We start from the raw sequence: 14,594 nt of genomic DNA, 5'->3' as shown, positions 1-14,594 counted from the left end.
ACAGCTCCAATCCCATGGCTTTTAACAACACAGAACATTCATCTTTTAAAAAGAAAAATTTCTGAGCTATCAAAACCCAGCATCCTGTAACAGGCACTGCCAGAGCTAGACATTAAAACATGCAACTAGCTTAAAAATCTAATTAAACGGAGATCTGCAGGAATTTTAAATTGCAATTTTCTTTTTGCTTAAGGTAACAGTACAGAGGTAATTCTGCTTTGATTACCCCTATTCTAAATGGATGAAGAACTGAAGGTGGGGAAGGGGGATGTAACATAAGATGAACATCTCCTTTTTTGTATAGCAGCTTCTGTGCCATTCTGCCCCAGACCACAGGACAGAGAACCCATTTATGTATGGGTGTGGGTGTGTGACAGAGAGCATAAAGAAATACGGGAAAGAGGTTTTCTCAGATCACTTTGCGTATGTCTATGCCGCAGCTGGGACTGCGCCTCCCAGCCAGGTAGACAGATACGCGCCAGCGCCGTTCAAGCTAACAGACTAAATATAGCCATGGGGATATATATAAATATAGACAACCTTGGACCCACAGAATAAAGTGGGCTTGTACTCAGGTGGCTACCCGGCACTTCAATATCCACACTGCTATTTTTAGCCCACTAGCTCAAGCAGAGCTCACATGTGTCTGTCCACCCAGGCTGGCAGACATGCTCCAGGTGCAGTGTAGACCGACCCTTTGAGGCAGAACAGCAATTTGAGTATTTTGTTTGCATTTTAGAAATATGAGTCTGACATTTACCATCTAATATTGCTGCTGCTGTACCTGTGAGCCATATTCCCAACGGAGGGAGCGGGGGACGACTAATATTTAACATGATGTGTTAAATGGAGTAAATCTTTGATTTTAATACAATTTCATTTTAATTGATGTGCACCTCAGTGACTGTAAAGATTTGTACAAGGCCTGGCAAAACAAACATTAGATGATTCATCACCGGCAAAATGAAAGTGCGTCCCTCTTATGAAATGAACCTATAAATCTTTGTTACATTATTTTAGTGATGGAGACCGAGCTCAGTGAGAAATGAAAAACTATGATAACTGTTTGGTAAGGTGGAGAGGAAAGACAGAAGGCACCAAAATGGAGACTCAGATTGCAAAAGGGTGTGAACTGGTGTAAAGCAAAAGCAAGCTGGACTAGTTCGTCTTTTTGCCATTCTTACCTGAATGATTACTAACTGTATAACTAAAGTTACCATTCCCCTCCCTGAATGGATGTAGCAGAGTACCACACAACAATCAGAGCTACAAACTCAGGACTGCAATGGAATAAATAGTAAGCCTGAATAAGCCAAGCAGGACTTGGCTCTCAATATTACATCAGGGGTAAACTAAATCAAGAGGAACAGTAACAGCTAGGACCAGAATTGCAAATTCAATGTTACCAATAGTGGAGTGGGGATTTTGATCATTAGTGGCCAGATTTTCCCCCATGTTAAAGTTGTTTTTGCACCAGTCTTACAGGTGATGTAAAGTAAAGCAGCCTGAAAACTGCTCTGTTTCATGGCACGGATCAACCACACCACACTCCTGGGCTTTACTAAGCACAGCAAAGGACCTTGACCTACAGGTTATTAATTTATGTGCCACTGAATGCCCATTACCAAAATAAAAACTCTTTCCCATGAACTGGTGAGAGATTGTACAAGAAATGTGTTGCTTTCTGAAAATTGGTACAGCCTTATCCAGTCAATGTGCATAAGAGGCTTGGGGGAGAGAGAACAAAAAATTGAAGTCTAAAATGAATGGGCATCTCTCATTGCAGATCAAATGCTTGTGAAGGACTTCCTAGGGGAAAGTAACCTTCACCTTCCATCCTCCCCACAAGAGTAATGAAAGCTTCTGAAGTTCCAGATGGCCTGGAACAAAAGGATACAGAAGCAGATAGGAACAATACACACTAGAAAAATTTAAATGCCACCAAAAGGAAAATGATGAATCATTTCACAAGGATAGACCCCTGCAAACATTCCTACGCAAGCAAAAATCCAGCCTTCAGGTAACCAGTGCTGCAGAAAATCCCATGCTGAGGGCTGCTTCAAGCTATCCAGAGCAATACATCATTCCGACTAATGAATCTTACATTTCATAATAGTGATTTCCCCCCATTTTCCACAGGGGATGTGTCCTGACGCTGACAAACAGAACTCTTTTCTGCCACGCTGCCCGTCTGGGTCAGGACAAAAATTTTCTTTTATGATCCCTCTATAGCATTGCACAATTGGTCTGGGACATTATGAGGTTTTAGTGATTGTGGTATTGTTTGCTGGTAGTTTATGGGTTGTTGTTATTGTTTGTTTGTTTGACATTTCTCATCTGATGGATCAAGTATTGCCAAAGGTGGGATCTCAGTGATGGATAGTCTGATACGCGTGTCAAATCCTATGTTTTCCAAAGGAGGGAACCTTGCACTTAGGCTGCATACAGACCACAACAGTGTTGCGTTAGTCTAGGGGAAGCTTTATACCACAGCATTGTGGCAATGGCAGGGTAGCAGAAATAGTGAGGGCATGGGCATAATTCTTCTCATCTACAAATGGATTCTGATTTGAGAAAGAGCAAGAGAGACAGAGAGAGAGAGATGGGCTAGAAGATGTCCTTTAGCATACTTAAATCCTGCCTCAGCATGGAGAGGAAGGACTAGAGGACCTCCTGAGTCCCTTCAAGCCCTACGTTTCTATGAATCTTTGATTCTATTATTACTGATTTAGTGAATCTCCAGCCTGCTGCTACTCACCCACTAGTTATACAATACATGAACAGAGAATGGTGTGCTCATCCATTGTGTTCTCAAGGAAAAACCACTATATAATCCACAAAATCACCTTCAACTAAATCACAAGTATTCTGCAAGGGATAGGCACACTTTTAAGGGAAAGGATGGCACCGAAGAGAGAGGAAATCTCTTCTAAAAACAGGAAACTTTATTTATAGTTAGGGCTCCGTATCTGTCATGGAGGCCGCAGAAGTCATGAATTCTATGACTTTCCATGACTTCTGCAGGGGCCAGGGTGGCTGACCTCACAGCTGCCCCAGCAGCTGGCTCCAGGGCCTGCTGCCCAAGTGGCCCCCAGGACAGCCACATCAGCCAACTTTGCAGCGGCCGTGGGGACAGCCACACCAGTCGCTACACCAGCGGCCCACAGCAGTGGTCCCAGGGTGGCTGGAGCAGCACCAGTCTGCGGCCCCAGGCAGTGGTCCCCAGCTGGAGCAGCCACGGGCAGCGCCCCTGGGTAGTGGTCCCTGGCCAGCCAGAGAAGCCCTGGTCCATGGGGCCAGGCAGCTAGTGCTGCTGGCCCCGGGCACCCTGCCCCCAGCAGTGGCCCCCTTGGATCACCCCCCTCAGCAGCAGCTCCCCTATGGCCCTCCAGCCCCCCACTCCCAAGATTTAATCAGGTATTTTTGATATAAGTCATGGACAGGTCACGGGCATGAATTTTTGTTTATTGCCCATGACTTGTCCATGACTTTTACTAAAAATACCTGTGACTAAGTCGTAGCCTTATTTATGGTCTAATTAGCTCAGAACACATTTTACTCTCATACCACTGGAATCCTATACAGTAGAGAACCAGCAAGATCACACATGCAAGGGTAGATCAAGCAAGATTTGTTCATGTTGATATGAAAACCTACGGGCGCCAGTGGAGCTGTTTATTTCCACATGGTGCTTCTGTCGCGGAGACAAGGCAATTCATCCAAGTAAGCACAGTAAGGGCAACGTTTTCCTGATATGAGACCCAGTGCAAGGCCCTCCTCACCACTTAAGAATCACATCGGGGACGAGGATGACACTGACAAAGTGGCCATGCAGATGCAGGCCTCTGCTCCCCCTTATGCCAGCCCAGCACAAGCAGTTTCCCACCGCAGTAAAAAGGACATAGACATCCACACCAACTTCTCCAGGGTATTCTGAGGATTAAATAATGTCTGTAAAACTGCTTTGTTCATATAAAAAACCAGGCATTCTGAACAATCAGATCCTAAGTGTCTCAAGCTGGCTGCCTGATCACTGCAGAACCAGAAATTATTGGACATTTTTGAAAAATTTGGCCTTAATTTCTCTCAGATTCCCTCATCTAAAAAATGGGGATAAGGCACTGTGAAGAGAAATTCATTGACGTTTCTGAAACACTCAGATGCTATGGCGACAAATGCCATAGAAACACTCATGAGGCAATTAATTCTGTATTCAATGTTGAGTTTGTTTGGTATGTGGTAAATAAGGCAGTGGCCACAAATCTCAGGAATGATGAGGATATAAAGAAATACAGAACAGCTACTTCACTCAGTGAACATCATCTATCCTGTGCACTGAATGAAGCCGGGGCTCTCTAGAAAAAAACAGTATGTGATCATCCAATTAAAGATAGTATCATAATTACTCCTGGGGTAATTCTTTGCCAAAAAAAATCACAAATTCTGTGCCAAAATTTCAAACTCTGCACACAATATTTTAAAATTCCCTAAATTTTCTGCATATTTTATTTGTCAAAATAACACAATATAATCATGCCAGTTTCAATTATTTTGGCAATTTATTTCAAAATACCTGTCAGTTAAGTATGTCTGTAACAATACAGACAACAAAAAAGATTCAGGAAATGTTTTTTGACAACTAGCTTCCTTCCTTGGGATATTAATACAGAGCTTTGAGTAATAATTCATTTAAACTACAATACCAGAAACTAGGGCTGTCAATTAATCACAGTTAACTCACACGATTAGCTCAAAAAAATTAATCGCGATTAAAAAAATGAATCACAGTTAAATCACACTCTTAAACAATAGAATACCAAGTGAAATTTATTATGGATTTTTGGATGCACAGTGCTCATTTTATATTATTATTTTTTATTACAAATATTTGCACCGTAAAAATGATAAACAAATAGTATTTTTCAATTCATCTCATACAAGTACTGAAGTGCAATCTCTTTATCATGAAAGCGTAACTTACAAATGCAGATTTTTTTTGTTGCATAACTGCACTCAAAAACAAAATAATGTAAAACTTTAGAGCCTACAAGTCCAATCAGTCCTACTTCTCATTCAGCCAATCACTAAGACAAATAAGTTTGTTTACTTTTACGGGAGATATTGCTGCCTGCTTCTTATCTACAATGTCACCTGAAAGTGAGAACAGGACTTTGCATGGCACTTTTGTAGCCAGTGTTGCAAGGTATTTAAGTGCCAGATATGCTGAAGATTGATATGCCCCTTCATGCTTTTGCCAGAGGATATGCTTCCATATTGATGATGCTCATTAAAAAATGAGGTAATTAAATTTGTGGGGGAGAATTTTATGTCTCCTGCTCTGTTTTACCTGCACTCTGCAATATATTTCATGTTATAGCAGTCTTGGATGATGACCCAACACATGTTGTTCATTTTAAGAACACTTTCACAGCAGATTTGACAAAATGCAAAGAAGGTACCAATATAAGATTTTTAAAAATAGAGACAGCACTCAATCCAAGGTTTAAGAATCTGAAGCGTCATCCAGAATCTGAGAGGGATGAGATGTAGAGCATTCTCTAGAAAGTCTTAAAAGAGCAACACTCAGATGCGGAAACTACAGAACCTGAAACACCAAAAAAGAAAATCACCCTTCTGCTGGTGGCAGCTGACTCAGTCAGATGATGAAAATGAACATGCGTTGGTCCAATCTGCTTTGGATTGTTATCAAGTAGAACCCGTCATCAGCATGGACACATATCTTCTGGAATGGCAGTTGAAGCGTGAAGGGACATACAAATCTTTAGCACATCTGGAACGTAAATATCTTGCGACACCAGCTACAACAGTGCCATGTGAACACCTGTTCTCACTTTCAGGTGACATTGTCGGGCAGCGTTAACGCCTGCAAATTGTAATCAAATTTGTTTCTCTGAGTGATTACCTAAAGTAGAACAGAGTGGACTTGTAGGCTCTAAAGTTTTACATTGTTTTATTTTTGAATGCCGTTATTTTTTGTACATAATTCTACATTTGTAAGTTCAACTTTCATGATAAAGAGATTGCACTACAATACTTGTATTAGGAGAATTGAAAAATACTATTTCTTTTGTTTTTTACAGTGGAAATATTTGTATTAAAAAATAAAGTGAGCACTGTACACTTTTATTTCAATTACAACACAGAATACAATATATTTGAAAATGTAGAAAGCATCCAAAAATATTTAAATAAATTGTATTTTATTACTGTTTAACAGTGCAATTAATAAAGATGAATTTGTTTAATCACTTGACAGCCCTACCAGCAACTTATTTCCCACACCCCTCAGAAGCAATGCAAAGGCTTGGGGGAATCAGGGATAATGGAGGAGCCAAGGGAGAGGGAAATAATTGCTGGGAAGGAGCCTGGGAGTGAACCTGGAGGGTTGTTGGGTGTTGGTGGGAGAAATATGGAACAGAGACTGTTAGAGAGTTGGGGAGCCTCCCCTGTGCAGATCCTGGCTGACCCCTAGCCTCTCCCATTCAGTCAGGCACATCTGCCCCTGTCCTCATGTGTCCCTGCACCCCCACTCAGCTACCCCCTATCCCGAGGTAGCCCTGCACCCCCACTTAGCCATCCCCTATCCCCAGGTAGCCCTGCATCCCCTCAATATCCACGTATCCCTGCACCCCATTCAGCTCCCTCCTGCCCCCTGTCCCCACATGGCTCTGCACCCCTATTCCCATTCAGCCCCTGCCCCAGTCTGTCCCACTCACTAGCCCTTCTGAACCCCAGTCTGTGTGACACCCGCAGCAGTCCCATGTGACCTGCTCTGTCTGTCCCGCCCCATCCTTTGCCTCTTAACTTGGCCCCACAGGCAGGGCTCTGTGAGTAACACAGCTGACCGCTGGCTACTACTGCCAATGAGCTGGCAGCCCCTGCTGGGCAAAAGGCATAACTGCAGCATCTCTCTGGAAGAATGTATTTTCTGCAGAGAAAAAAACTGCATTAATTCTGTGCATTTGCAGTGGTGCAAAATCCCCCCAGGAGTACATAATACATATGCACAAAGGGTTGAATACAGGTTGCTCAGGCAACCTTTATTCTGGAATTTCTTAATATCTGAGCACTTGCCTTTGCACAATTAACAATATTCTTTTAGTGTAAGTGTCGCAGAGTAGCACTGGCCCTTTAAGAGGGAAGAGGCCAGTGCTCCTAGGACTGGTCAGCGGACCCCCACATATAAGAGAAGGTGCCTGGGCCCTGGGGGGAGCATGGGTGAGTCAGGCGTAAGATGCAGTCAGGAAAGAGGCAGAAAGATACAACCTGGAGCTCTTGCTTTCTGCTCCCTAGCACTGTGGAGACAGGTCAGAAGCCAGGAGGTCAGGGTAGTGGAAGCAGGAACAGCAGGAAATTCCCTGAGAGTGGCAGGCAGAGTGCCCTGGGAGAAGAGGCAGTAGGAATGTGGGGAAAAGAGAGTCCTGGGAGGATAGGCTTAATTAACAGAGATTGGGAGAACCCTGTCATGGGCCCTGAAACATGAGAAACAGAGAGGTAAATGGAAAAATCATCAGGGAGCTACAGCCCACAGTGGGCTGAGGAACTATGTTTGACAGGTTTTTCTGTATGTCTGAGAAATAAAATTGCCTGCAAAACACCCAAAATTGCACCTTGAAGTCAATGGGAGTTTTGTCACTAATTTCAAGGAGAGAAAGATAGTGTTTTATTTTCTTTATAATTAGACAAAATGATTCTCTTTTAGATTATATTGGAGGTCAGATGCAGGGCCAGCTTTCGGCCGATTCCCTGGAATCGGGCCCCGCAGCTAAGAATCACTTTGCCCCCCTGTAACCTAGCCTCCTGGCTGAAGTTCCACCATCAGTAAACTCTGACCTTTTGTATAAGGCAGCACAGACCTTCAGTTAAATTTTTCTAGCTTATCCTTTAGCTGAACCGACTCCTTGGATCTCAACACTGTCAAACAATGAGGAAGTTTTGATCCAGTTCTAACACTACAGTTCAGAACTATCTTTAGAATAAATTAGTACAAAAGCACTTAGGAAAGAGGAACAGAATGGATGGGAAGCACCACAGATTTGCAAAGAACAGGTCAAGCCAGACAAACCTGATAGCCCACAGAACTTGAGCAAAATTACAGGGTTTGCGGACAAGTGAAAAATTTAATTTAACCATAACATTTTGTGTTAGTGGGTAGGCAAAGATGTCCCCAGGAGGCTTTCACAGACTTTCATAGGTACAGGAAGTTCAAATGGTTTCCTTGAACCTCTACTTAGTTATTTCATAGATAAATTAAATTTTTATATATAAAAATTTAATTTGTCTTTTAATGAGACTTTTGGTACATTATTGCAGAAAAATTAATACTAACATTGGAAATATGGTGACTGATTAGGATTATTGTAGTGAAAATACTAAGTTGCCAGACACACTGAAAACAGAGCATAGTTACTGTACTTAAACTTAAATATCAAACTGGAAAGAGGTGGCAAGCGGCATTCTCCAAAATTTTATATTGCGACTGATACTATTTAATATATTTCTGAATAATTTGGAAAACAAAGTAAATTGTACATTGTATGTACAGGAGATACAGGATTAAGTCAAACTTCAACACAGCAGGTGGGTAGGTTGAAAATAAAGAAATATCTGGAAAGCTGAGGGAGATGGGCGTATTTAAGTGGGATGAGATTTTAATATAGATAAATGTAGAATAATAAGCTTGGGAAAAATTAACACCCAGCTAAAGCAACCAAATGGGAAAATGCCAATTTTCATTAAAAAAAAGTTTCCAATAGATTTCACAGTTTATTCACACTGTGAGAATTCACACTGGGTATATGCATCAGGTCTGACAACTTGTTTGCTACATTCCAGCCTGATGTGATTTCAAAAGGAAGAAAAACAGATTCCCTGAAAACCTACCTTTTAAAATAGAATATTAATTTCCTTTAAATATGCATACAGTGTTCATGAAATGTATCAGATTTACAACTTCAGTAACAGATGTGTAAACTTCATTTTACTTATCCACCAATGAGACATAGAGGGACCCCTTGTAGAGGGGTAGTTCAGTCTGCAATCCAATGGAGAATTTCTTCTTTAGATGAAGTAGTAAGGCCCTTTTCTTCTTGTTATCACAAAAAAGTTCCAAGTGGCCTCAGAGCACAGCAGAGGGAAAACTGTGAAGTACTGGTTAGCCACTGATCAGTTACTATAAAAACCAACATTATTCCAGAAACTAAACTGCATCTTGATGAAGGGTATTAATATATAAAAGAAAATAACATTCTGAGGGATAGCAGCTTATACTAAACTAAGAGAGAGAGTGAAAGAGAAATAATATATTTTCTCTTCACTGAATGATAATATATCTAAAATAGTGAGCTTTCAGTATCAAAGGACAAACTCAAAAGACATACTTGCAATGCACTCAAATTAAACTGTAATAATGTAAACTTGTTAAATTGTATATCCTTTCCACATACCAAGTTAAAACTACATGGAATATTTAAATATCTCGCTCTTGAATGAGTGTCTAAAGGATACATTATCTTATCTTTGTCTCGCTGATTTAATGATCCACATACTCTTATAGTCAGATATTTTGCCAAAGGAAAGATGAGCTACAACAAAATAAACGTTTATAAAACTGAATATTACTCTTTTATTCACACACTAATCAAAATATGACTGAAGGGCATAAAATGGCTGGTGTGGTAGTAATTAATGCTATCATTTTATTTATTTATGTTAAAGAGCAGCTTACCAAGGAGAGCCATATATTCTGAACCCCCTCACCGTCACTTCAGAGTCTTGAAGATAGATGCAATTTGTTAGAAGAGACTGCACATTTTCATAGCTCTCTGGTTTCAGCTTAGACACAGAAGGAAAATAGTAAAAGTCCTGCTTGATTAAGTCTGCCATGAACTCTTGGTCAAAGGTCAATTCATGATTTCCTGCTATCACAATCTTGTATTCATATGGTAGGCTGCCTAAAATAGTGAAAAACAACAACAAACCTCAGTTATCTTTCAGTTTCTGAAAACTGAATAAAAGAAACAAAACAAGAACCACAAAACAGTACTATACATCATTCTTACACATTTGAAACAACCAAATTCTGTCCTGAGATATGTGAACATAAATACCATTGACTTCAATGGTAGTGACATGCACCTTTCCAATAGCAGAATTTGAATCTTAATATACATGGAAGTAGTGTGATGACTCTGCCTTAACGATTTAATATTTTTAAAAAATTATGCACACCTCTGCATGGTATTTACTTACCGCTGGTTACAGCTGCCACTTATCATGATGACAATAAAACTCTCAGACAAGTGTTTGGGTATAAAAGCCACTGACCATAACCCTTATTAAAATAAACACCAGCTCTAAATTTCCTGCAACCTGCTAGTGCTTAAATATCATTTCCTAGTAAAGAGGCCTTACATGTCCAAAGCTTCTGCCAGACTAATAGACCTCCTTTGCCACAATCCAGAAGCCAAACATTCAACCAAGATAGGGCTCAGGCTTACCTGTTGGGATCCTTTGTATCTGTGCCTGATTTGCCTTCCTCCATAGCCTTTACCCCTACCCATTTTCAAACCTGTGTCCAAGTTTTGGGAAAGGGGTTAAGACAACCACGGGGGAGAGGGGGGCACTTGCCCTCAAAGCTGCAACAATAAAACTGCAAAAAGCTAAGATCAATGTAGCGTAGAAAACTCCTGCCTACTAGAAAAATTTGTGAGTGCTTGCAATGAAGACTACTAACAAGATAACAGTCAAAGCAGTGAACTCAACATACACAGTGAAGAATGTTCAATATTATACCCGGCAACTCGCTCTGAGTGTTGATCCTCACAGCATATTACCACAGGATGGCAAGAACTCCTAATTCCTCTGCTCACAAACTCTCTCACACACACTCCCAAGCAGCCGCACTACAATAGAAAAATTCCTACCTGACTCCAAGTGGTTATCAGCTGGACCCTGTACTTGAAAGAGGGGATCACCTGAGGGACCCTAACACAAACCTTTTGAATGTGTCTATAGAGGACAGAGAGGAGACTAAAAGACACACAAGGAAGAGGAAAACACTTTGAATAAGGCTGCTTCCAGCCAGAATATGGGCAGGACCTAACACTGCTTTTGTACTAGTGATGGCGGTTTGTGGGGGGAGGGGGAAATGACTTCATTGCAAATGCATGGTAGTTAACTAAATCCACAGAAACCTAGTGGCTTTTAATAAAAAACAAAATCTGACAAGGTAACATTATATAAAACTTCACTGATAACTATGAGCCCAATTCAGAGCAAGAGTAATGAGTGATACAAATCATCATGTCTACATAAAATGGCATCAAAGTTGGCATGGGTAGGACCGGGGAATAAAATGCACCCACATGGGATTTACGTCTAGTGAAACTGCAGTTAGACAGGGCTGGTGATTGTATACAGATTGTACGGAAATGGGGAAAAAAGGTGTGGCTTACCAAAGCCCAGGATGTACAGTCTAACAGCTGTCAAACTGCCCCCGTCTGATGTAACACAGGTAGAGATTACACCAAACACATCCATATTCTTAGCAAACACTGCAGAGTTACCACATTTCCTCTCCTAGACAATATCCCACAGAGCATTAGGAGAACAATTTCAAGTACAGATAGCTGAAATTAACCCAACAGAGGAATAGGAGAGGCCTCCAAAAAGGTAGGCTTGCCACCATCTTAATCCCTGAGGTTCCAAATGGACAGATATACCCAATAGCACTTGTCTAGGAGTTTCACAGGCAACTCCTAGAAATCAACTTAGGACATACAAAATTAATGTCAAGCTCTCTGAACATTTATCAGCACAGAACAATAAGTGCTGAAATGCTCTCTTGGTATTAGAACATGTAACTCAGGGGTTCTCAAACTGGGGATTTGGACCCCTCAGGGGGTCACGAGGTTATTACACACGGGGTTGTGAGCTGTCAACCTCCACCCCAACCCCGCTTTGCCTCCAGCATTTATAATGGTGTTAAATATATAAAAACGTGTTTTTAATTTACAAGGGGGGGGGTCAGACTCAGAGGCTTGCTATGTGAAAGGGGTCACCAGTAAAAAAGTTTGACAGTTACTGATGTAACAGATACTCCGCAGAGTTTTGTGGTAGCGATCCATGAGCTACAGCAGGGTTCAGCAACCTTTAAGAAGTGGTGTGTCGAGTCTTCATTTATTCACTATAATTTAAGGTTTCACGCGCCAGTAATACATATTAATGTTTTTAGAAGGTCTCTTTCTATAAGTCTATAATATATAACTAAACTATTGTTGTATGTAAAGTAAGTAAGGTTTTTAAAATGTTTAAGAAGCTTCATTTAAAATTAAATTAAAATGCAGAGCCCCCCTGGACGGGTGGTCAGGACCTGGGCAGTGAGCGTGCCCCTAAATCAGCTCGTATGCCGCCTTTTGCACACGTGCCATAGGTTGCCTACCCCTGAGCTACAGCATCAACACCCCACAAGATACCTCAAGGTTGCACTTGATATATGCAGAATAAGGAGGACTGGGGTGAAAAGTTACCAGGGTTTCAGAGATAGCCCATAACCCCTGATGGTGTATGGAGTGGTACAATTTAAAGGTTGGGGAAGGGGCACATGACTGACCCACACATTGCCTCTGGGTCCTTTCCCATGCCCCTGAGCCTCCCACATCCTGCAAGCAGCATCACCTTCCCATCACTCCCCTCAGAAAGTTCCTTCCCCACTTCTCCCATTGCCTCCCCACTGCGGATGCAGCATGGGCCAGAACGGGCTTTGGATACCTATCACCAAGCAGGTAACTGTGGCTGTGGGTGAGAGGAAGGGACGGACTCAGAGGACTTGCCTGTGCCCCCTCTGGTGGAGTTGTGCTGCCAGCCCTATGTCTCTTCCCTGTTCTGGGTGCCTCCTAGTAGGGCCCAGCAGGAGCGCTAGAAGGTAGTGCATTTCCCAAGTACGTCCCCCTCAGTCTCATTCAGCCCAAGTCCCACTCTGGCAGAAATCTGGGGGGCACGTGACCCCGCATACACTCCCCATGCATCACCACTGCAGGGTAAGATGCGTGTTGTTGGCCAGCAATATAAGGATGCTGGCAAAACACAAAAGAGACACTAGAAAAAAATGCTACATTGAGTTGTCTGTAAGCACAAATGAATACATAAGTACCCGGCAGAACATATCCCATAGGCTTACCCATATGCAGGCACTGAAGTGGGGTGGATGCACTGGCTAAAATCAAGCACTTAACCACAAGTCCACTCCTGAACACAGAGCATCACCTCAGAGATTAGGAATAGAAAGATATGCTGAGTGTCCCACAGAGCTAGATTTCATGGTGCTCCTGGCATGAGCACCTTATGTGCCAACTCTTTTAAGCCTGCACCGCGGAGCTGTACCAGTTCTGCAGCATAGCCTTCCAAAACCACAGTACTGGGAGCAGAATTTGCTCCTCAGTGCAGCAAATAGTAGTGAAAACATATGGAGGAGGCTCACCATGTTCAAACACCCATGGCCAACACAGCTACACATCACAGTGATGGCATGCTCCTACTGAACCTCTGTTCTGAGCAAACAGCCCATTACCATTTTTTTTTTACCCTAAAGAGAAAGAAAGCTGATGATCATAAAAGTACTCTTTGGTCAAATGATTTCTTCCCCCACTCCCAGATCAGATGCATATTTAATCCTGGTTAATCTTCATACATTCTCCTATAAATAGGATTTTTTAATAGAAAAAAAGCATTTACACTTAGTATCACCTCTGCATCTTCGGGAAAATTTAAAAATAGGATATCAGGATGTTGGGTTTTGGTACATTATGGAATGCTGAGCTAACATTAAGAATAAGTTTTGTACTCTGTTTTTATGCCAATATTATACTAATATTCAATTATTTCCTGTGGACCATAAATGCAATTCCCCAGTGGCAGATTCCTTAGCAGAAACACTTTTCTGATTTATGATTTTCTGGTACATTTAGATGATGAATGCTGGAGAGTCAATTAGTTATTTTAAGCATTTTTTAAAATTAAAATATTTTTATTTCCAATTCTGAAGAGCTTAACATTCTGTAGAATGTCTAACACATGTCCATATATCACCTACACACACAGGCTGCTAATGTAACATAAGTATTACAGTATGTTTAGGCATTCACAAGTATGATACAGCAAAACCATTGCCTTTGACAAATACTGAAGAAAATTGCATGCCATCATTTTGTTAGCAATTCCATTTCTATTTTCTAACTCTTTTCCAGCTCATCTGGTCCATCCATCTACTAGCCAAGAACCTGTATGAGCTGGTTATAGTTGTTGCTTCCGCTAATGTATTTATGTCATGTTGCTGTCTGTGGGTGTTACTTAGGCAAATTAGCAAATTACTCTAAACGTACAGTTACATTTACCAGAATCTCTGCTGTAGTTACAGGTCTGTCAGCTTTTCAATTAACAGCTCTGTTTTTGATGAGTTTGCAGCTCAGCTTTCTTTCTTTCATTCCATACCAAGCTGGAACTTGCTAAATCTATTTCCTCTGCTTATCTCCGCACCTCCCACCCCCCACCCTGCACCCTTCAAACCCTCTTTT

At 41.5% G+C, this 14,594-nt stretch overlaps 1 protein-coding gene across 5 annotated transcripts in view; it reads right to left on the bottom strand.

The window, feature by feature from the left end:
• Positions 1-14,594, bottom strand: part of MPPED1 (metallophosphoesterase domain containing 1) — a 73,441-nt gene that overhangs the window by 28,060 nt on the left and 30,787 nt on the right. For all 5 annotated transcript variants that reach the window (XM_050925075.1, XM_050925067.1, XM_050925103.1 and 2 more), the window contains one exon: positions 9,749-9,974. In XM_050925075.1, coding sequence (XP_050781032.1) covers positions 9,749-9,974 — 226 coding nt within the window. The remainder of the gene's footprint in view (positions 1-9,748; positions 9,975-14,594) is intronic.

Source organism: Gopherus flavomarginatus, chromosome 1 (genome assembly GCF_025201925.1).
Source record: "Gopherus flavomarginatus isolate rGopFla2 chromosome 1, rGopFla2.mat.asm, whole genome shotgun sequence".
Lineage (NCBI taxonomy): Eukaryota > Metazoa > Chordata > Testudines > Testudinidae > Gopherus > Gopherus flavomarginatus.
Note: the sequence above shows the minus strand (reverse complement) of the source record. Positions and strands in the feature narration are given on the sequence as shown.